The sequence below is a fragment of the Dermacentor albipictus genome, chromosome 5 (assembly GCF_038994185.2).
Source record: "Dermacentor albipictus isolate Rhodes 1998 colony chromosome 5, USDA_Dalb.pri_finalv2, whole genome shotgun sequence".
In the NCBI taxonomy this organism is placed as follows: Eukaryota; Metazoa; Arthropoda; class Arachnida; order Ixodida; family Ixodidae; genus Dermacentor; species Dermacentor albipictus.
The window spans coordinates 173970045-173994980 of NC_091825.1; the positions used below are offsets into that span (position 1 = coordinate 173970045).

General features: G+C 46.2%; 1 protein-coding gene across 10 annotated transcripts in view; it reads left to right on the top strand.

Annotated features, from left to right (window-relative positions):
* Positions 1 to 24936, top strand: part of LOC135897507 (intermembrane lipid transfer protein VPS13A-like) — a 1023564-nt gene that overhangs the window by 946336 nt on the left and 52292 nt on the right. For all 10 annotated transcript variants that reach the window (XM_070539327.1, XM_070539326.1, XM_070539332.1 and 7 more), the window contains one exon: positions 6963 to 7029. In XM_070539327.1, coding sequence (XP_070395428.1) covers positions 6963 to 7029 — 67 coding nt within the window. The remainder of the gene's footprint in view (positions 1 to 6962; positions 7030 to 24936) is intronic.

Consider the following 24936-nt stretch of genomic DNA (forward strand, 5'->3'; position numbering starts at 1 on the left):
CACTAAACACAGATTATTATCTTGGAAAGGGTTACCACACATTGCGCAGCCAAGTTTTGACGACTAACATGACTCTGGTGGGAAGACCTGTGCAAACTGTCCACACCATCTGGCAGCCATCATCCTCGTTGCTCGCAAGGTGTACGTCCTATTTGCCACAAGCCAGTTTAAAGTCAAATGTTCACACACCTGAACATGGAGTTTGGAGCCATACTTCAGCCCTTTAACTAATGATTGCACTGAGTCTTGTGGCATAACGTTGTCTCAAAGCACCTTGAGAAGTGGCCCTAAAACACATTGCTGAGAGACACCCGATTTAACAGAAATAAGGCTAGATGAGTGACTGTTGACTACCACAAACTTGAAGTGTTTAGTCAAGACTTCCTCCAGCCATCACATTATGTTGGAATGTAAAGGAATACTTAGCTGCACAAATTACTATCAAGTAGATAACCTCAGCCTCATGATGCTTCGACCATACAGCGTGATTGTCACTGCATACCACAATGCGCATAAGACGCTTTTTCTTACTTTTCAGCCTTTAAATGTTCTAAAGAACCATACTTTATATTTATTTGAGCAGAAAGAGGCTTTAGGAATAAATTTACTAATAAGTCAATTTGCTAAGTTTCTGTAGAGAATCCAATTTTCTCAAGGGAGTGGGCTTGAAAGGAGCTTTCAAATGTGCCACATGCTATGTGCCAATCATTATGGTTATTCCACTAAATCAACAGGATAGAAACATGTAGTCAATCAACACTCCGCAAGCCAAGCTGTCTATAGTGGATTTTTTCGTGAAGATTGAAGTTATTCCTAAAAAAAGTCAAGTAAAGAGTTTTTTTAATGCATGGGCATTAAGAGTGTCAAAGCGGAAAAAAGTGTATGTGTGTGAAGTGTGGAAAGCCGGTCATATGGTAGAGGTATAGGTCAGTGTGTTAAGCCTGAAAGAAAGGCTTAAAGTATGGTCGCTTGCAATGTGCAGAAAACACGCCCACTTATCATTATTTCAGACATTGTATCACAGCAAATCACCCTTTGCCGTGACTCACATTCAACAGGCTCATTATAATTCCGAGTGGATTGACCAGAATAAAAAATTAAAAGCTACCTTTCCACAAACAATTAGGTTTCAAAACTCCCCTTTTGTGCTGTCAATTAACTGGCAAAATGGAATTCATTACCAGCAAATGTAGTCACACTAACAGAGTCATCATCTGTCCAAAAGGCATGGCTAACCTATTTGGAAAGCAGCAGTGATTCTTCAGAAAAATAACTGTATCACCAATCATCCTTTTTTTTTGGTATTTGTTCAGTTTCATTATAATGACATTGCATATTACATGTTTACTTACATGTAAGCTTACATGTTTGTATAAGTGTTACTTGTTGAGTGTGTTACGCATTGTGTGACCGCTCAAGTGGATTTTTTTTTTTTACGCCTTGTATGAATTGTTAGGTGTGCTAGTTTATGCATTCTGACTTATTACTGATCAATTCACACACACATGCACGCACATGCACAGGGTGCCCTACATAACTTTAGTCAAACTTTAAAAAAATATGCAAATGCCACGTAGCTGGACAGAACAAAGGTAAGGTTGTTTGCTGTTGCTTGGAGATACTCAAATTATTTTTTTCATTCTGCCTAATTGAGTAATTGGTCCTAATATGATTAATGAACTTCTCAAATATTATAGTTAGATGAAAAGTGTCAATGAGAAAATTGTAGCACGACATAAAAAACTCCCGATACAGCTTTCTGTTGCTTAATACATACTACATACACACACACACATGCATGCACACTGTGGGGATGCGCGACCCTCGCGCCTCCCCTAATGTTTTTCCCGCATAGCGCGTCTCCTGTGGTCCCGCTTCACCGCGTGGCCTGCGTGACGTCAGCGCGGTCGATGTGGTTGAAGCGCAGTCCGAGAGATGGCGCGAGCGTCGCGCCACTGCGCGGTTACTTGGGTTCGGGAAAGACAAGGCGCTCTCTCTTGGGTTCGAGACAGCAAGCGGGACGCACATGCAGCAACCCTCTTCCCCGGCGGGTCGCCGAACAGCACGGACATTCCGCGCGCGCGGCGACCGATGCATCTGTGAGACCGCCTCGCGTGGCCGCCTTCGAACGCGCCACGATTCGCGTGACTATACACGCGAACGACCAGGCGTTGGGATCCAGCATGGGGCGAACATATTCGCTCGCTTCCGGTCGTGGTGAGTCGGACTTCTAGATTTGTCGCGCGCCCATCGGCATGTTTTGTGGATAGCAACTCGGCTAGTAGGCATTGATGTATGAAAGGTGCACTAAATGCCCTTGTGATTGTTTGCACTACTGTGTTGTCGTTCCTTTGTCCCAAGAGTACGGTGTGAGAATCCCACATCAGACCCCACAACACACACACATGCAAACACACACACACATGCATGCACACACACCCACCCACACACACGCATGCGCACACACACACACACCAACCTTCGTCAGAGTACAGTAACACATGAACAAAACATACACAGCTTTAAAAGTACCATATCAAGACCAGAGTGCACACTATCTGCACTGACTAGAACTTACACTGTACATCATAAATCATTATCAATGACACACAGCCACATTATTAAAGAGCCCACACAGCCACCTGCACGAACCCCGATGTCAAGGGACAGAGCTCCATCCCATATTCCACACTGCAAGTCTCCAAATAACTATCAACCGTAAACAAGCATAAGTCGCAAGAAGTACTGACTAATGCTTCACTCCAGCTAGTCCATATTATATTAAATCACTCTGAATCATCGGCAAGCTCACTTTTAAAAGAAGAAAATACCTTGGTTGACCAACTTATCCTGTATGAAATACATTTACTGAATGCTTAGAAGGAAGAAAGGTGAATGTGTTAAGCAAAACAAAAAGTCGGGAACTGTTGCAGGACAACGTCCCGGTAGTAACTGACTCTACCAAACAAAGCTGTTCCGCAACTTCTGTATACTCAATTGCTAAAACATTGCTGGAGACAACCCACCCAGGTACTGCCATAGTTAACGTTTCCCATGTTGCACTTCTGCCTATGGAAGAAAGGGTTCCTTCAAAAGGTCTTAATTTCTGTCCAGCCACCAGAGGCTTCGACGAATTCCAATCAATGAAAGACATTGAAAACTTCTCCCGAAATTTAAGACTCAAAGAATATTTTCATGACTGCACTAGCAGAAAACAAGACCACCCAGCTATACCGTCCGCGACACACTGCACGCCCGCCTCGCAATGGGACAAATGCCTAGACCTATATATCAAAACTGTTTCTCATGTGCTCAACACCTACAAGACAATCACCCCATTCCAGGGAAATCTTTTCACTAGCGAATCCAATGCTCTTAGAAGCCTAACCACACGCGATGATATTGTTATTAAACCGGCGGACAAGGGTGGCTCAGTCATGATAATGACAAAAGAAAATTACATTAAAGAAGTCGTAACACAGTTATTTGACGGCACATTTTATAAAGAACTTCCCTGTAATCCTCCCAACAAATTCCTTTTCATGATTAAGGACACCATAAAAGCATTGGTGAAGCAGCAGAAGATTGACGATAAGACAGCTCGCTCCTTGATCTCACTTAGTCCAATAGCCGGATGCTTTTACCTGCTGCCGAAGGTACATTAACCAGGTAATCCAGGCCGTCCGATTGTATCCGGCATAAGAACAGTCACAGAAAACATCTCTCGTTATGTCGACAGATTGATCGAATTTATTACAGCCACATTTTCTTCTTTTGTTAAGGATACTAAGGCTTTTCTTAACAACATAATAGATCTAACCATTCCTGAAGGCTCGCTTCTGGTGACGATGGATGTCGCTTCCCTCTACACGAGCATTCCCCACGGGGATGGGCATTCGGGCTCTCTTGAACTCCTACGAACACCTCCAGTGTAATAGCCCGATTGACAGCTCAACCCTCGAGATTCTGCTGAAGTTAGTTCTTGAGTTTATCAACTTTGAATTTAATAATTCTCATTATGTACAAATTAGTGGAACATCTATGGGAACGGAAACAGGTCCTAACTATGCAAATGCCTTCATGGGAGTGTTTGAAGACGCATTCCTTAAGAGTGTACGACTAAAACCTATCTACTGTAAAAGCTACATCAATGATATATTTTGTATTTGGACACATAGCAAAACAGAACTCTTAAACTGAGCATGTGTTGGTGGGCTAGTTGGTTAAGCATGATTACAAGGAGATATTGGAAGCGCTTGAGATAAAAAAGTGCGGTGTTGATGTATCAGTGAAGCCTCAGTTTCGCTTTCGACAAAGGAACTGGCATATCTTGAGAGTGACACTTAAAAGTTATTCTGTATCTTGGCTTCCTTGTGCGATGCAGATGACTGCCCTGTTTATTCTTGTTGTTTTGATCCTTGACATCAGCTATATATTAGTATGTCAAGAAATAAAACACTCAGTTGTTAGTGCGCCTACGTGCTGTCTCGTGTTCCCCTTCTTCGTGTGTTGTTTTATTCGGCGCCGTCTTTGTAATCAGAACTCTTCAACCTATTGTGGCATTCAACCAGGTACACCCCGCTACAAATTCGCACATCATTACTCACCATTGGCTGTAGACTTCCTTGACGTCACTATTACTATTGTTGACAGACTCCTAATCACAAAACTCTTACAAAAAGCCAACTGATAATCAATTTCTTCAATTTGAAAGACATGTGCGTTATTGCAAGATTGCGATTCCATACAGCCAGGCACAGTGCTTTAGGTGCATATGTTCCAAAGAAGACGATTTTAATTCTTTTTGTCAGAAACTCAAAAAGAAAGTTCTCAACTGTAAATACCCAGAAAAGATTATCGATGACGCGATTCACCGAGTGGCAGGACATGACTGGATAGACTTTCTAAAGGGCAGAAACAAGCCCAGTGGCTACCAGTCGGCTAATTTGATACTGACACATTCCACGTCTAACCCTAAGGTCTCAGGCATACTCCCTAAGCACTACAATATTCTCACCCAAAGCGACAGGTTAAAGGCCGTTTTTTTTCTGAGCCACCTCGTGTCGTGTAGGTGTTCGAAAAACATAGGTGACATACTAATGTCTTCAAAAATCGCTGCTTCTAACCCGACCGGCTGCAGCCGCTGCAATAAACCACACTGCAAAGTCTGTCCTCATATAACACCTACATTGACTGCCACCAGCATAGCCAGCCAATTCATGTTCGCAATTAAAGGCAGTTTCAACTGTAATTCATGTAATGTAGTGTACTTTCTCGAGTGCAGCACTTGCCACATGCAATACATAGGCCAGACTGAAACACCTTTCGGCATCGGTTTTAACAACCACAGACCACATGCCAAATCCCAACCAAACCTACCACTCTCGAAACATGTGAACATGCCGGGCCGCTCGTTTAACAATCTCAAAGTAACCATACTCGAATCTGGATTCCGCACCAGCCATGGCCGCAAGCTTCGCAAATCTTACCTTATTCATAAATTGAACACTGTCTCGTCCAGAATAAATGAAAACAAAGGAAAAGTAACTTGTCTAACTTTGGATTGAGCACAAATATGCACTTCCCACACAGTGTACATGTATGATTTCAACACTTTTTTTGCATGTGGCTTTTTGACGTGTGTGGCTTGAAGTTGTACGCTTAACACCTCAATTTTTAGATAATTCAAAGTTGCACTTAGAGATGCCATGTGCTAAACATCACGCCTTTGTATCTGCACGTGTACATCATTTTGTTTTCACTACGCCTAATCATGGTAACCGCTGTCACTTACCTGAGTCATGTTTGTAATATTGTATCTGAACATATCTGCATTTCATTTTTTGTATTCCAAAATGTGTGTCATTGATAATGATTTATGATGCCCAGCGTAAGTTCTAGTCAGCACAGATAGTGCACTTAGCAGAATGCGTTGTTGGGCAAGTTGGTTCATTGTATTTGGAAAGATTGGATGCGTTTTGTAGACGATCACAAGGAAGCAGACGGGACAGGCACAAACTAACAACTGAGATATATTCGAGGGAAACACTTAAATATCGGTTCATGTCAGCCAGGTGCATCAGGGTATCAGCAGCAGATAGGAGGAGAAAAAACCAATGGTGTGGCTCAGCTAATCATATTTTCTAGGAAACGTGCCTCCCTATTGTAAAGTGTGATCGATGTGTCACTGATGTATGCTTGTCCCTTCTTTTTTTATATAATATGCCTCTAGAAGCTCCCGTGCTAATTTGTTACTGCACTTGCGCAAGATCTTAACTTGATTGAGCAGAGGCCTGCATTTATGATCTAGGTAATGCGTGGGTAAATGACGTTGCTCCCAGTTTTTAATAGACCTTTCGTGCTCACGGATTCGCACGTTCAAACAACAGCACATCTGGCCTATGTAGGTTTTGCCGCATGTTAAGGGAATCTGATAAATAACGCCAACTTGGCAATCTGGGTTCTTGTGTTTCACGCCACCGCCACCTTGCTTCTTTCTGGCGTGAAGTCTCCCTATGCGGGCGCAAAGGTGACTCAGCTTGCAGCTTACAGATAGCGCGCCCTCTGCTCTTGATACGGTGATTTTAAAGCTGTGTGCATGTTTTTAATACTTTACTGTACTCTGACGAAGGCTGGTCCACCAGCTGAAAACGTTAAGGAAATACGTTAAGTTAAGAAAATGTTAAGAAAACGTCAAGTTCATCATGTGACCTCATGAGTGTCATGTTTGCTGGTTCAGTGCCGAGAATGGGGTCATTGCAGTTGGCTCACACTGCATGACTCTGTTCGTGTACTTCTGTCTTGATTGCTAAGCAGTGCCGCAGCCAGTCGTGGAGTGCCAGAGTTTAGCCTAAGCTGTTATTCTGTTCTTATCACAGTGGAATTTGTCGCAACTACTTAGAACAGCATATCAACTGTTATCCTTAACTCACTCTATTTGGAATTTCTTTTTGGTGCTGAAGGGCTGCTGAAATGGGCAAAGGTGTCATGGTGAGGCAGCGGCTACCCAGGTTCATCAACCCTAATCTGGTGAGCCTTATGATCGATCACTTTCGACCACTGTTAATATCTGTTGTTTTTATTTGTTTCAGTAACTTTCAAGAACATTAACTCACAAGCAAAGCTTAACACAATTTTTAAGTGCATTTATATATCAAGCTGCAACCAAGCACATTAACTTTCTGAGAGATGTTAGGGCAGCATCATTTTACCTTGCCATCTGGGCTGCTTTTTGAAGTTCTTGTAAAACATATAAAATCAGAGGATACACATGAGAGATCAGATGAAGAAGACAACGGGTCTTATCCCATCGTCTTCATCTGGTTTCTCGTGTGTATCCACTGGTTTTTACCCATATTACAATGTGCCAACTGGCCCATTTCACCACTTTGCTACTTTTTGAGGTTTCTTTGTACATGTGTGTGTAATGTGCATTTTTGTGCATGTGCGTTTTTTGCTGACCAAGCTGCAATATAAAGTAGAGCCATTTTTCTAATGTGCAGGCTCGGTGAGCGTTGAGCTATACAGCACTGTCTTGTTTCATTTGATATGCTAATGCCTTTGTGGCTTTGATGTACATGTCACCCTTTACGTTGTCAGTTAAGCTTTGATAACTAGAGTTCTGTGCAATAACATGGCTGCCTGCCTATTATGATCAGTGTTGCTGCAAGGTAGTGTTGCAAGAAGCGATCCCTGAGGATTGCTCTTAAGATAGAAAATTGTGCAGATCCGACACACATGTTGAATTTGATGTGAAGCGAAGCTTAGTAAAGCAGTTAATTAAACACTTTACAACTAATAGTGATGCATATAATTTTGTTTACTTTCATCTGATGCAATTTGTAATGTCATGCAATGTTCATGTTTATCCACCACAAATTGCAAAACTTTATTCTCCCCCATTTTTTATGTTTAAGCACCGTGGTCACAAACTATACGAAAATGCAAACTCTAAATCAGGTGGCTGCATAGTGCGGGATATTTACATGGCTATGTCACGAGGACGAAAGTAATGAATTATGCTTGAGGAGGGAAGAATGGTGATTAAGGAGGTGTATGCACATAGAAGTATGACGCATACCAAATAACATTTAAGGATTTTGTACTTGTGTCACATTGGCACATACCCATTCAAGGGCATTATCCAAGAATGCACACACACTGAATGGCTAAATCAAAGAGAATAATGCAATCAAGTAATACATTAAATATTGCCACATTTGTTCTATGTAGAAGACAAACAACAATGGTAGTTTCAGCAGACTCCATCTCGCAGTGGGGAAAATCCAAAGATGAAAAAGATGATTCTACACTGGATTTCTTAAACAGGCTGCTCTTGTAGTACATCTCCTTGTCTCCTATCCTCGGTGCACCGTGACAATATAACTTAACATTCCATTAACAGGTCAGTGTGCTTTAGAGATACCTGTAAGCTGACATTATATCTACAGGTTTTATTTCGGAATTTTACACTAGCACTTTATACGAGCCAGTTCGCTGGTACTTTCATTCGGCACACATACAGACGAACTCGGATGTATATCTACCTATACATAGATTATCTCAAAAACCCCACACATCTCGAGACAGTCTCCTGAGAAATCAAAAGTGGGAATTAACGCTCCCATGCCCGGAGCCAGTCAGTGAGAAAATCAAGTACCACCCATTTTGTGTAGAACACATGGATCGAACTGGGATTCCATTTGCATTCTTGAAGCAGCTTGGCGATCTTCTTTCTGATAACAAACAGCTGCAGGTAGTATGCTTCACTGCATGGAGGTTCTTACCGCTATCAGTATGCTTCACTGCATTACATGGGTCTAACGAAGCGCAATGGAGTATTATGGAATGCAAATAAGACCTTTGCTGCAGGTGCCCTCTGTATTTTGAGGCACGCATCTTGCTCGTTTTTCCTCCAAGTGCCTTGACAGCATCTGCCAAAACAGTGCCATTTCGTCAATATGAATATCTTAATATTCATGTTGACTACAGGTGCTGTAAAAGACAACTGTTATGCAGTTTACTTGCATTAGTCGGGTGACAGTGCAGCATAGTCTATACATTTTTTTTCTCTTACTTCCACAGTATCATTCTCGAACACTGATTTTGTATAGGAGTCTTGCAGCTGGTGATGCAGGTGGAGGCCATTTTAGACCAGATGATAAATAATATGCCGAGAATCCAGCCTTGAAAAATGTTACCAAGAAGCGAACTTCCGCTATATATGTACGTACATATAATATCATCCGAGTTTCCTTTCCAGCAAGTTGCATGTGTCATGTAGCATGTTTGTTGCTCAATTTATTGTTCATACTGAGCTTTTTTAAATGTAACAACTCCCTGACTTCCACGAGCTGCACCGAATTACCAAGATATGGTTTGTATAAATTTGCAATTTTTAACATCACATAATACGTCCTGTGAGAAAAGAAGAAAGCTTTCAGTCTGTAAGCAAGTAAACACCACAAGATATGTTCTTACATTGCAGAGATTTTGTGCCATGCTTCTTGGGCTTGCAAAACTGCCGCTGCAAAATTTATGCGAAATGAAAGTGCATTATTAAAAGAGAGGGCCTAGCACAAAGAGAACAATGTTGCCTCTTACGTGTAAGCAAGGACAACTTGAGCACAGTGTGCCCACCATTATCATCTGTAAATTAAGAAGTTTATGACACATTGTAGTTCCGAGATATGTTTGGAACCCTTTTCGGAACATCACAAGATGCGACAAGAAACCATTTATTTCTCTGGATCTTGCAGACTCACTGCTGGCCTTGAGAGTGGCTCCTGGCAATGTGCAGCATAGCTTGGTGCTCAGGCACAGCTGGACAGAGCCAGTATTGCCTGACGAAATGCCATCAGGTCCTGATGTCAGCCGAATCATCATTAGATGCTGGTTTACCAGTTGTGTGGCAAAGCAACCATAAGAAACACTGCAAAGCAATTAAGACAAGCCTTCCGAGTATTGAAGATGGCAACAAGCATTCAAAGAATGAAATTAAAGGTGCAGTTTTGTGCAAGTTTCCTGCAGAAGATAAATATATAAATATAAACAGTTCTATTCTTAAATGGAAGAGGTCTGAGTATGAGGCAGAAGCCACTGTAGCTCTGGAGTACCACAACAAGATCTGACACACCATGGGCCATTTCCACTTGCTTTTGAATTCTGCTGCAAGGGCCAGAGACAGCGCGACCCACAGCGTTGTGAGCGACCCCACCACCCAAGGCGTTTCCACTCAAGCAAGTTCCCGAGCACCGATACAATGAGTTGCCTTGCTGAAACTACAGGTACCCATTTTCTCCAGTGAATTTTGTGAGGGGCAAGGCCACAATCCATAACAATCGCAAGCTGTTCAACATAGAGAAGTTTTCGTATTTAAGATCATACTTAACTGGAACAGCAAAGCATGCCATCGGAGGTGTGCGCCTTACGGAAGTGAACTATGCAGTAGCAGTGAAAATACTTTTAGAGAGGTTTGGCAGTCCTACCGCATTTGTTGATTGCTCTTCTCAGGTATCGCCACTGTGGGAGCTCTGCGAAAAGGTGCACTTTTGTACAAACTGCCTCGACATTCTCGGGGTTCCAGCACCAGAATACATGGTGGTACTTTATTGTGTCCTTATGCAATCGCTTTCCAATGATATGACCATTCTCTACTGTCAATGCATGAAGGAGACTGAGGACGACGAGGAGGCTACCTTAAGGTTGCAGCAAGAGGAGGTGCGGAAGGTCATGAAGTTCGTGCAGGTAAAAATTGAGAGCAGAGAAGAAAGCCAGGCCTCCCATTCAAAGTACCTGCCGGAAACCAACCCCGCTGGACAAGGGCAATGCGAACCTTGTTTACCACCGCCAGTATCGTCAACATTAGCGCTGGCCACAGAATCTGCACCGAATGGCCATCGCTGCTGTGTACGGTGCTATCAATGTGACCATGCCATAAAGGACTGCCATGTCACATTGTCAGCCAGCAAGATTAGACACCAACTAATGGGAAAGAACTGTTGTTCTAAATTCAGCAGAGAGGGACACGTCGCACGAAAGTGTTGCAGCGCAGCATGGCTCAAGTTCAAGTGCTGCTCGAAACATCTTTCAGTACCTTGCACCATATGTAAACAAGATGGCAACCACTCGTCTACTGAGAGCAGTGATACACTTGTCCACCATGACATAATGAAAAGCGACGAGTTGCCAGCAACAAATGCTCCAACTAGCAGTTCTACGTCTGCACCTGTCTTGATGCAGACGGCCACAGTGTGGGTATCCAAAAACTGCAATTTTATGTTATTTGATTACTGCTTGACACTGGAAGCCAGGGAACGTTCATTCGATGCGACCTGTTCAAAAAGCTCAACCTGCCTTCCCTCGTGACAGAAGACCTCTCTCTGTTGACGTTTGGCACTTCTAAGTGTTCCCACTATTACAGATGTGGAACTGTCAAGCTCAAACTTCATAGTTGTTTTGTCTCCCATGACATCATGTAGATGCATTGGAGATAGCTGAACTCTGCACCAAAGCATGCAAAGCACCAAAGCAAGCATGCACCCTCCAGCCATCGGACAAGATCTGCTTGCACTGCTGCGTGAACGCAAGATGCTTGTCGCAGATGAGCATCGACAGGACGATCAGTCGATGCCAACACTCAATGTCCCTATAGGGTCAGACTACTATTAGTGCATAGTGAGTAGAAGAATAGAACACCTAAGCAGCGACCAATGTGCAATTGAGACGGTCTTCGGTTGGTTGTAAAGCCCGCCAATGACTTCCCTAATTGAAACTTGAGCACATTTGCCCTATTCATTGCGTGTGAGCAGAATGGGCAAGCTGCATATGACATTTGAGGTGTGGCAACTTGATGCACTAAGGATCACCAATCCTCAGGATACCGCTGGCATTTGTGATCAACTAGCAGTGACGCAGTTCACACAATACTATCACGTGGTAGTGACGTTAAAGAACACAGTAGCAATACTGTGAAAGACAAAACTAACATTTATTGGGCGAACCTGTGCCCACAATAACAGGCTATACTCAATGCTCAACGAAAGCGGCGAACACAGTCGGCGATCGGCGAAAATCTGCTCAGCGGGTCAAGCGCGCCGGCTTTTATAGATCAGCCGTCGAATGTTCCAGAGTAATCGCTGGGACCCGCATGCCTTCCACAAAGTTCTACACCATTCGCATCGTGCATACATGCAATCAGATTACGCAAGATTCGGCGCCAACAGACAGCGGATAGAAGCATCAATAACATTCTAGAAACTTCTGATACATGTAGACGCGTCCTGCGCTGAGCGATACCATTTCATGGACGGTAAAAGTGCTCACCCGTAAAAGATAAACGAGTTCACATGTCATTTCCCCCCTCTCAAAAGACATCGTCCTGATGCTGCAAACATAACAGCAGAGTAAAACACATAAGGACACTTGTTAAACAAAGTAACAACAACAACAAAAAAAAGTCCAAGGTGGCACAGTCCCAAAAAATCGAAAGTTCAGCTATGTGACGTCCCCAAAGCTCATTAGCGCTGGTGAAATGGCTTTAGACGCACAACAGGAACTACTTCAGGTCGTGAGCGGCGCTGCTGTGAATGCGAAATGCCGTCTGGCACGACCTACCTCATAGTCCAGTTTGCCAACACGTCGGATGACCTTGTAGGGTCTGAAATAGCATCGCAATAGTTTCTCACTGAGTCCTCATCGACGTATTAGGGTCCAAATCCAAACACGGTCGCCAGGCTGGACGTAGCGTCATCAAAGGTTGTAGTGTCTGCTGTCGGTATGCTGCTGATTCTTGATCCGTAGGCGGGCGAGCTGTCAGGCTTCTTTGGCGCGCTGGAGATAGGTAGCGACGTCGAGAGTCTCTTCGTCGGTCACGTGCGGCAGCATGGCATCAAGAGTTGTCGTCCGGTTCTTGCCATAAACCAGCTTGAACGGCATGATCTGTGTCGTTTCTTGCACCGCCATGTTGTAAGCGAAGGTTACGTACAGCAGGACGGCATCCCACGTCTTGTGCTCAACTTCGACGTACATTGCTAGCATGTCGGCGAGGGTCTTGTTCAGGCGCTCTGTGAGACCATTCGTCTGCGGGTAGTAGGCAGTTGTTCTCCTGTGGCTTGTATGGCTGTATTGCAGAATGGCTTGGGTGAGCTCTGCTGTAAAGGCTGTTCCTCTGTCAGTGATGAGGACTTGTGGGGCAACATGTCGCAGCAGGATGTTCTCGACGAAAAATTTTGCCACTTCGGCTGCGCTGCGTTTTGGTAGAGCTTTAGTTTCAGCGAAGCGGGTGACATAGTCCATCGCCATGACGATCCGCTTATTTCTAGATGTTGATGCCAGAAATGGTCCCAACAAATCCATCCCGATCTGCTGAAATGGTCGTCAAGGAGGTTTGATCGGCTGTAGTAATCCTGCTGGCCTTGTCCGTGGTGTCTTGCGTCGCTGACAGTCTCGGCATGTCTTGACATAATGGGCGACGTCGGCGGTCAGACGCGGCCAGTAATACCTTTCCTGTACCCTCGACAGCGTTCAGGAGAATCTGAGGTGCCCAGCGGTTGGATTGTCATGTAGGGCGTGCAGTACTTTTGGACACAGCACTGGCGGAACAAGAAGAAGGTAGCTGGCGTTGTCTAGTAAGAAGTTCTTGTTTACGAGCAGGTTGTTTTGTAACGTGAATGAAGACAATCCCTGCCTAAATGCCCTAGGGACTACATCGGTGTTCCCTTCCAAATACTCGACGAGGCCTTTTAGCTCCGGGTCTGCTCGTTGCTGTTTAGTGAAGCCTTCCACGCTTATTATTCCGAGGAAGGCATCGTCGTCCTCATCGTCTTGTGGCGGGGGATCGATAGGGGCGCGTGATAGGCAGTCAGCGTCAGAGTGTTTTCGTCCACCTGTCGCCCCACGCAGCATTCCAAGGAAGACTGACATTTGGTGAGCCACCGAATACCGCCTGCTCTGCTATCACTGCGGAGAAGCCGGCCATGTGTATCACCAATGCCCATACCGCGACTTGGGACTGAGAGGATTCGCCGTCAACGCGGCGCGTCCACAACTTGGGGAGCGCCCACATGACATCGCCAACTACCTAGCCGCCACTCAGTGGAACTCTCGACGACCGTCCCAGGCCGCTTCTTGTCGCCGCAACGACGACCATATGCTGGCTTGAGACGTATGATAGGGTCACTACGTTTAACAGCTGGACCAGCGACGACAAACTGCGACATGTCTTATTCACATTGGAAGACGCTGCCAGGATGTGGTTCGAGAACCGAGAAGCCACCTTAATGGCCTGGGACCTGTTCCGAAGCGGCTTCCTGCAGACATTCACAAGTGTCGTACGCCAAAAACGAGCGCAAGCACAACTAGAAACCCTAGTGCAGCTGCCTAATGAGACCACCGCGATTTTTATAGAAGAAATGAGCCGCCTATTCTGCCACGCCGACCCAGAAATATCCGAGGAAAAGAAAGTCCGCCTACTGATGCTTGGTATAAAGGAGGAACTTTTCGTTGGAATGGTACAAAGCCCACCGAAGGCAGTCGACGATCTTTTTCGCGAGCCCACGAGCATTAAGAAGACACTGGAAATGCGGAACCGGCAATTCAACCGCCACACGAACTCAACAAACTACGCCAGAGTTCAGTCACTGGCCACCGATGACCTGCGCGAGGCTATCAGTGCGGTCGTGCGGGAGGAGCTACAGAAGCTGTTCCCTTCATCACAGCCTCAAGTGGTTTTAATTGCCGACGCCGTCCGTGAGGAGCTCCAACAACAACTCAGAGTAGCCCCCGAATCACTGCAGCCTCAGCCGCAAGCGATGACATATGCCGCTGTAGCCCACCATCACATTTCCCCTCCACTCCCCAGCAGGGCCCAGTGACGATGCAGTTCCGTCGTCCGCCACTGCCCCCTCCGCCAGCACGCCTACCCAGCACCTCCACCAGATGTCACGTGGTAGTGACGTTAAAGAACACAGTAGCAATACTGTGAAAGACAAAACTAACATTTATTGGGCGAACCTGTGCCCACAAAAACAGGCTACACTCAATGCTCAATGAAGGCGGCGAACACAGCTGGTGATCGTCGAAAATCTGCTCAGTGGGTCAAGCGCGTCGACTTTTATAGATCAGTCGTCGAATGTGTAAGCCCTGTGTAATCAGATTACACAAGGTTCAGCGACAACAGACAGCAGATAGAAGCATTGATAACATTCTAGAAACTTCCGATAGATGTAGACGTGTCCTGCGCTGAGCGATAAGATTTCGTGGACGGTAAAAGCGCTCACCCGTAAAAGATAAACCGAGTTCACATGTCACTACGTACACAAGTAAGCTGGACGTTACGTGGCTCCTGTCATGATAAGACATTAGGGAAGTCTGACTAGCAAAAACGAAAGTGTATCCAAAAACAGACTTAGATGCCAGCTTCAGTGATTCAAAGGACAGTGGAAGCTTTTCCCCCCTTTCCCATGGAACAAAGTTTCAGGAGGTGGGCTGCAAAAGAGCGACATGTATGAAAGGGGAGCTTGAATGTGAAAGCAAAGTGATGGCTAGTGGTGGTACAAAGGAGGGGAAGTGTCATGGGGCGATCCCCTTTCCAATGCACAAAACATTGTGGTCCCACTCATGGTGTGCCTCTACCTTATTGTGGATCATATTAACCATAACTGCTGAGGAACAATCAGTGATAAAAATTTCACACACAGATAAAGATGGGACGAGCATGTGCATTAAACATGGGGGCACTGTTGCTCTCCAGCAGACCTTCGTATTATCAAAGAGCTTCTAATTTCTGCTACTTTACCAAATCGTTAACCACGCTGTGTAGAAGAAAAGCATTAAAAAAATAATGGGACTTGCTTGTCTAGGATACGCATAATAAGCTCCCCTTATTTTTTCATCTTAAAACTTCTTGTGCACAAACAAACAGGGACGAAGAATAGGGGCTGTTTGTTTGCGCACAAAAAGTTTTAAGATGAATCTGTTCCAACTAGGCCGACTCGCAGTTATCCTTATTTTTTCTTTTTTTTCTTTCCTTTGTCTCCAATTTCCATTGTGTTAATAAACTTGAGAAGAGCTTGCAGTTAGGCTAGTTTGTACACACTGGTAAGAATGAAAACAATGCAAAAAACATGACAAGAAAGAAAGACCTACAAAATGCTGATTTGCACAGAGCAAAATATATCAAGGATGGGAGTGCTGGGCCAAGGAAGCTAAGAAAACGCCACAAAAGAAAGGTGGGAGGGCAGGTAGGGGAATGGCCTCAGGGTCCATGCAGAAACAGAAGTATAGGAATGTTAGCAGCCGCAGCGTCATTCAACAAACCAGTGAATATTGAAGAGTGTGACAGTGACTAATGGAAAAAGAATTTTAAGAAGAGGATTGGGGTGATGGATATGAGGAGCGGGGGGATGTGCATAAAAGTTGTCAAGAACGAAGTGGGCGGATAGTTATGAACATAGACCATCTCATCACTGCCCGATCACTCAACACCAGACAGTCGTGCCAGTTGCCTAGCTGAGGCTCACCTACCCCGTAGTAACACGTGCTGCTTGCTGTGGAGAGCCCATCCTAACTAAATGTCTCAGCAATTTTCAGAATAGACAGGTTTCAGGAGACACGACGCTTTCAAATCTCTCAGTGCTACTGGCCCTTATTTTACTACAAACTATGAATGCTGCAATTTTCACAAAGATTTCTAAACAGAAAGCAGCCCTGCGTCGGACTAGCTGCCTCATCAATTCCTGAGTGTGATCATAGAACAATATGTGTTGCGTGATTAATTAATTATGGGGTTTTATGTGCCAAAACCATGATCTGATAATGAGGCACACTGTATTAGTGGACTCCAGATCAATTTTGACCACCTGGGGTTCGTTAGCAGGCACCTAAATTAAAGTACACAGGTGTTTTTGCATTTTTCCCCCATTGAAATGCGGCCGCCGTGGCCAGGATTTGATCCTGCGACCTTCACGGTCCTGCCTTTAAGCAACCGCAGCGGCTCCTGCTTTGTGTGATGACTACAATACCATGATAGCAAGTTACTTACAAACATCTCTTCAAACAAGTCAAACAGCAGATCGCCGAAAGTGAGTGAAACTTGCATCATATGATACTATTGATGTTCTAGCGGAAAGCTCCATTCCTGTATATTTAAATCTAGAATACAAATAGCATGCCCACATTGCCGAAAGCGCGATTGAGTGATAGGCGGCCTGCAAAATAGTGCCACTCACTTCCGTATGTAGCCGTGGCCGTACCACTCATTAGAAGGTCTGGCAGGAAAACAACAATCTCCACTGTTACCTGGGCTGCAACAAGTTTGGCCTGCAACAAGAAGACACATGATAATGCGCTGTCTTTTCTTGTTTGGCCCCGTTTTTAGTGCTGTTTGTTTTTCCAAGTCATGTACAGCTAGGTCATCGACATTATATAAATGTATCAATTCGTAAATGAAATTTTGGTTGTTCTTTTTTATATCATTTTTAAAAATAGCATAAGGATAACAGAATAATTTGATGTGAAGTGGGTGGATGCCTTAGCAATGAAAAACGTTTGTCAGAAGTTAAGCGAAGTGTTGTTTTGGCAATGCAAAAGCACGCATCCTTGTTAAAGCATTGTTGTCTTGGGAGTGCCAGGAGTTTGTCTTTGCATGGTGCACGACCTCCACATATATGTACCCAGAGAGATAGGTGAAGGGGGAGGAGCAGCGGTAGTTGTTAGCAGAGAACCCCCGCCCCCTCCTCCCGAAATAAATTTATGGCTATGCCACTGTGACCACATTATCAGTGAGTACATCAAAAAAGGTCATGCTGAATGTGTAGACACCTCTCTGAAGCCCGGAGCAATGGTTTAGTAGTACCCCCCACACCATACAGTCATCTGCCAAAAAGCTATCACTACAAAGATATGCATAGTGTTTGATGCATCTACCTATGAACGTGCCATGTCATAGCTCCACGATATCTTGGACAAAGGGGTGAAACTTGGTGCCGAGCTCTTGCAACTGCTTGTACAGTTCAGGATGAACCTATAAGCAGTTGACAGCGGACATCCGGAAGGATTTCCTTCAAATTTGAGTTCGGCAAGAAGACCACGATGCTCTCCGCTTTGTATGTGTCGACCGACTAGCTGATGAAGTGGGAACAGTACCTTCCATCGTCGAGTGGCGAATGACTTGTGCACTCTTCGGAGCATTATCCAGCTCTTTCGTTCTATCTGCTACTTTGCAGCATCACTTCGAAATGTGGAAAAAGACAGCCAATAATGGCTACGCACCTACAGACATATTCTACATGGCCAACCTCGTCATGGGAGCTTCCACTGAAGAAGAGGCCCTTGAAATCTACAATGCTGCATTGGCTATTTTATCACATTGTTACGTGAAGAACGAGTCAGTAAGACGAGCAACTATTTACAGGTTATATTTACAACAGCGGTTGCAGCACTGACCGGTTAGATTCACAGCACGAGCCCAGTTCGTTCTCCCTCCTCTTTTCTCGAGTGATGGCGCCCACATGCCTCGTTCAAACAATCAAATACCTCACGTGTGTAGCATAATCTCCCAGTGGCAGAAGTGACGTCCCGGAGCGTCTAAATGTCATCACTGGGAGGGTGATACTGCTTCAGTCATGTAACGTGCACAATATCACTGGACGGGGAAGCAGATGGGGCATCATGTAACGTGCACAATATCACTGGACGGGGAAGCAGATGGGGCATCAGGGGCGATCTCGTAGGTGATGGGAGTCGCAGCACGAAGAGCTCGGTATGGGCCTGTGTAACAAGACACGAGTTTTTCTGACAGGCCGACCTGATGTGACTAGGACCATAGAAGCACCAAAGAACCAGGCAGGAAGTGCATGTCTCGGTGTCGCTGGTCATACAAACGTCTTAGACTCTCTTGGGATTTCAGAAGGCGGTCACAGGCAATTTTCCTTGTGTAGGCACAGCGGGCGATGGCATCAAGTGCATGTTCACTGGTCGGTGCCGCGTGAACAGGGAGGGTTGTGTCGAGGGACAGTGCTGGTTCTCGGCCGAACAGAAGGAAAAAAGAGGAATAACCAGCTGTGTCGTGGCATGAGGAATTATAAGCAAATGTGACAAACGGTAGAGTGAGGTCCCAGTTAGTGTGGTCTGAAGAGACATATTTCGCGAGCATGTCTGCCAGAGTGCAATTGAGATGCTCGGTAAGGCCATTTATTTGTGAATGGTATGACGTGGATAGCCTGTGCCTCATGGCACAGGACTGCAGGATGTCTGCAATAACTTTTGATAGGAATGCCTGGCCACATTCTGTGAGACATTGTCACGGAGCTCCATGCAATAAAATCATGTCGCGTTGAAGAAAATCGGCGACATTTGTGGCGCAGTTTGGAGGAAGCACTTGGGTGATGGCGTAGCGCGTAGCGTAATCCGTTGCCACAGTGATCCACCTGTTCCCAGAGCTAGAAAGAGGAAAAGGGCCAAGTAAGTCCAAACCAACCTGAAAAAATGGTTCTGCGGGAATGTCGAGTGGTTGAAGGTAACCACCAGGGAGCGTCGATGGTTTCTTGCATCGCTGGCACTTCTCACACACAGCTACATGTCTTCGAACGGAGCGAGCAAGCCCTGGCCAAAAGAAGCGTCGGCGGATCCGGTCATAGGTACATGACACAGCCAGGTGACCACCAGTGGGAAGGTCGTAAAGTTTGTAGAGAACACCCGAGCGAAGGTGTTTAGGAATCACAAGGAGTAATGCAGGACCGTCGGGGTGAATGTTGTGGCAGTAGAGTACGCCATCTTGAAGTGTGAATAAGCGAAGGGAACTGTCGGCAAGTCATAATGCCAGGTGGTCAATGATGATACAAAAGGACGGGTCACGGCGCTGCTCTTCGTCAACATGGAACAGTGGAAAAACAGAGAACACAGGCGCGTCGGTGTCAGTATCAGATGTAAAGGTCGCGTCTTCGACTGGGTGGCGAGAGAGGCAATCTGCATCCTAGTGTTGGTGTCCCGACCTGTAAGTCACTGTGTAGGGATATTCTTGTAGTCGGAGGGCCTAACGACCGAGCCGGCCAGTAGGATCCTTGAGCGACGAAAGCCAACAGAGCGCATGATGGTCTGTGATTACTGAGAAAGGCTTACCATATGAATATGGGCGGAACTTTGAAACAGCTCAGATGAGAGAAAGACATTCGCGCTCGGTAATCGAATAGTTGCACTCTGCAGTTGTCAGGAGCTGGCTAGCATAGGCTAAAACGCGGTCGTGTCTGTGTTGGCGTTGCGATAAGACGGCGCCAATCCCATAACCACTGGCATCGGTTCGGGCCCATTTAGGTGCAGATGGGTCAAAGTGGGCAAAGACCGGTGGATTGGTGAGAATCGCGATAAGGCGTGAAAATGCGGCAGCCTGAGGGGAACCCCACGTAAAAGGCACATCTTTCTTCAGAAGTTCAGTGAGTGGTCGAGCGGTTGCTGTTGAAGTAACTCGAGAAGCACTTGGCAAAGAACGAACACTTTATTAAAGGTTAGTGTAGCTTTTATAGTCCTTATCTTGTGACGTCAGCCGCAGCCACTGCTGATTCACAAGAGGCATGGCCGGTGAATCTAACCAAACAAACACGTGTCAGCGGCGCATGCTGATTCACAACAATTCTTCCCCCTTACAGAGTGAAGCGGTCCGGGGGCCGGGGCTTCCGCTTCGACCTACGCAGTGTCACTTCAGCCCGGTCAGTGACTTGCGGCTCGCTGATAGCGACCTCGGCTTCGGCCCGCCCATCTGACGGCGTTCGAATGTCGGTGCCTACTTGAGCCTGACTGTGACTGCTGTTGTGTCCTTGAGACTGCGAGTCTGCCGCTGCGTTCTGTCTACCTTTAGTCGTTGGTACTTGCATGGGGGTCTCGGGTTCCACCGCTTCTCCTCCCACGCTAGTCCTCCTGGTTTTTGGCTGGTCGAGGTGGCGGCGATCTTGCTCCCCATCTGCTGTCTTTACCGTTGCCATTCGCGAGCCTTCGGTGGACTCTACCACGCCTGGTTTCCATTTGTCACCCACTCCGTAGTTCTTGAACCAGACGTCTTTGCTCAGCGGTGGGCCACTGTTGCACGCACCTGCAGAAGGGAATGGTCGTGACACGACGTTGTGCAATAAAGAACGTGGCTGATATCCGAGAAGCATAGAAGCTGGGGTTTGCCTATTTGGCAAGGGAGTGCGCTGAAAATGCGATAGAATGTGGTCCAACCGAGCTTGCAAACTGCCACGTGTGTTTTTGTTTAACCCCTGTTTGACAGTCCGTACTGCTCTTTCCGCCAGGCCATTAGACTGCGGTTTGTAGGGAGCTGTCCACAAATAAGCGATGTCATTGCGCTTCATAAATGCCCTGAACTGTTCACTAATAAACTGCGGCCCGTTGTCCATTACCAGGGTCCTCGGCAAACCGAACCGGCTGAACATAGTCTGCAGTGCTTCAATTCTCTTTGCCGAACTGGTGGTCTTCATGGCGGTAACCTCGATCCATTTCGTATGGGAATCAACCACGATCAACAACATGTTACCTTCTACAGGACCCGCAAAATCGACATGGACCCTAGACCATGGCTCCTCTGTGTCCGGCCAAGGCACGGGTTGTCGGGCAGGAGGCATGCTGCCCCATTCTATGCATGTTGGACACGCGTTGACCAGCTTCTCAATGTCACGATCGAGCCCTGGGTACCAGAAAACAGAATGTGCCAGGTTTTTCATAGCCATCATCCCTTGATGTGCATCATGCAGCATACGCAGCATTGACTGCCGCGCACTTGTTGGAATAACCGCTCAATGGCCCCAGTACACAATTCCGTAGCTGTACGTCAGTACGTCTTTCCTGTGCATGTACACGCGTAACGGCTCCTGAGTCGGTTGCAAGTACCGTGGCCAGCCTTTCTGAATGTAATCGCGGACTTGTGCGAGGTCGCTGTCGTCAACAGTCATTTTAGCCAAGTCACTCGCCGACAGAGGACAGGTATTGAGGTGACCGGTCAGAAGAACATACTCACGAGCGTCATCTTCTGCAGCCTTAGTATCGTTATGCTCCTGCCGCACCGGTAAACGGCTGAGGGTGTCTGCAGGAATCAACGTCTTTCCTGGCTTGAACTGAATTTTGTAGTTGTTGGCGCTTAGCAAGAGGGACCAACGCTGAATCCGGGCAGCGGCCATGGTGAGAACGGGCTTGTCGGGGCTGAAAAGGCTCAGAAGAGGTTTGTGATCTGTAACAAGTGTGAAATGATTCCCGAGCAGATATTCCCGGAACTTTGTAACCCTGAAGACAACTGCCAATGCCTCTCTTTCAATTTGCGCGTAATTACGCTCAGCAGCTGAAAGCGTTCGTGACCGGAACCCAATTGGTCGATCTTGCCCATTTACTCTGTGATATAGCACTGCGCCGACGCCACACGACGACGCATCGGTTTCCAAGATAAGCGGCTTACTTGGATCGTAGTGCGCCAAGAACTTAGCTTCCTCTAGCAGCCGCTTTGTTGCTCGGAACGCGTTATCTTGTCTCGCTCCCCACTGCCAGCGTGTGTTCATTCTTAGCAGTTCATGCAGTGGCTCTAGAACAGTAGCCATGTTTCCCAGAAATGAGTGGTAGTAGGTCACGAAGCCCAAAAACACCCGTAGTTCCGCAACACCGATTGGCTTCGGCATTTTCATTATTGCAGCAATGTTGTCCATCTTAGGTAACAATCCGTTCGTATTTATACGATGTCCCAGAAATTCAACTTCTGCTTGTCGGAACTTGCATTTCTGCGGATTCAGCTTGACATCGTGTTGCCGGAAACGTCTGAAAACTTCACGCAGCGTCTCAAAGTTGTCGCGTTTCTCCGCGACTACCACGTCGTCCAAATACACTTGAATGCCCGGAATGCCTTGCAGGATGCCTTCCATACATCTCTGAAAAATCGCAGGAGCAGAGGCTACACCAAAAGGAAGCCTATTAAAGCAAAACAGGCCTTTCGGAGTGTTTACGACCAATATCTTCTTCGTTTCCTCGTCAAGTGGCAGCTGACTGTAAGCATCCTTCAAGTCGATGGTGCTGAATACTTCACCACCATTTAGGTTTGCAAAGATATCCCTTATTTTTGGCAATGGGTACTGCTCCGTGACACATGCAGCATTTGCGGTCACCTTAAAATCACCACACAACCGAATGGAACCATTCTTTTTGATAACGGGAACCAAAGGCGTGGCCCACTCTGCACTGTCGACAGGCGAGAGAATGCCATGCTTAACAAGTCTGTCTATTTCATTTGACACTTGCTCCCGCATTGCATACGGCACAGAACGTGCTTTGCAGAACCGCGGCATCACATTTTCCCGCAACCGCAAATGGACTGCGGGGCCTTCAATTAGCCCTAGACCTGGCGTAAACAAATCGCCGAACTCCTCTAAGAGTGCGCTAACCAAAGTACTGTCAGGGACATTTTGCTCACCGGAGGTTTCCTCGCTGAGAATGCTGAAGACGGGCCTTCCACTAGGTTCAAATGCGCTGATGACATCTCGCCCGCACGAACCGTCAGAAATAAGAACAGAGCCCCACAAAACTACGGACGTCTTTGACAAACTGAGGTACAGGAAAAGCTGTTACTGCTCGAACCTTCTCCGGGTGGGATTGTACTCCGGAAGCATCGACGAGATGGCCTAGCACAGTAATCTGTCGGCACCAAGTGGCACTTCAATGAGTTTAATTGGGGCCCAGCTTTGCAGAAGACGTCAAGGATAGCTGTGACGCTCTCAAGGTCCATCTCAAATGTAGGAGAAAACACAAGAACGTCATCGAGGTAACAAAGGCAAGTTGACCATTTGAAACCTTTAAGCAAAGAGTCGATCATCCATTCGAACGTGGCAGAGGCATTGCATAAACCAAATGACATAAGCTTGAATTGGTAGAGGCCATCTGGAGTGACGAAAGTGGTTTTTTCTTGATCTTGCTCATCGACGGAAATCTGCCAATAACCAGATTGAAGGTCGATGGATGAAAAGTATTTGTCACCATGAAGACAATCAAGAGCATCATCGATTCATGGTAAAGGGTAAACGTCCTTTTTAGTACTTCGGTTTAGGTGGCGGTAATCAACGCAGAAACGCCACGTGCCATCTTTCTTTTTGACGAGCATGACTGGCGACGCCCAAGGACTCGACGAAGACTCAACAATGCCTCTGGCAAGCATCTTGTTTACTTCTTGCTGAATAACTTGCCGCTCCGCCGTGAACACGCGATACGGTCGACGGTGAATGATCCACAGCATCACCAGTGTTTATCTGATGCGAGAACCAACGCCTGCTTAGCCCCGATGCGAAGTCGCAAAAGTATCCTCGAGCAGTGGCGCCCTCACCAAGAAAAGCGGTTGCAACTGTAAACTGGACCGAGACATGCCCGCCTCTTGTCCATGGCATGACGTAGCTGGCCATACCTTGCTTTTTTATCGAGCGGCTGTGCAACGACAATCCGTTAACACACAAGACTCTGCGGTGGAATGGTCCTTCATGGTTGTCACAGCCTCATTTGCAATGGCCGGCGAAGATTTGTTCTGATCTGATTCTTCACCGAAGGCAGCTCCTTCAACTGATGCCCTTGCTAGCGAAAACAGTGAAGTGATACAGTATCAGCTTGTCCCACCACAGTAGTGGCACCGCCTGTGCCCCCACACAAGCCACTGCTTGAGGTTGCAAGCTTTGGATGCCCCTCCCAATTACTCCGAGTAATGGCTTGGATTATGAGGTTTTGTCAGAACTCTTTGCAGAACAAGCCATCTTGGTAGTTAAACGAATAAACCACGTCCAATGGATGTCAGTCTTTGTCTTCAACACAGGACTTTCCTTTTGCCGAAGCAGGTAAGGTAGTTGGTGGCCGCGATGATACGCTTATTCCCTGCTGTTGACATCGGACAGGGCCCCAATAAGTCCATCCCAATCTGCTGGAACAGTT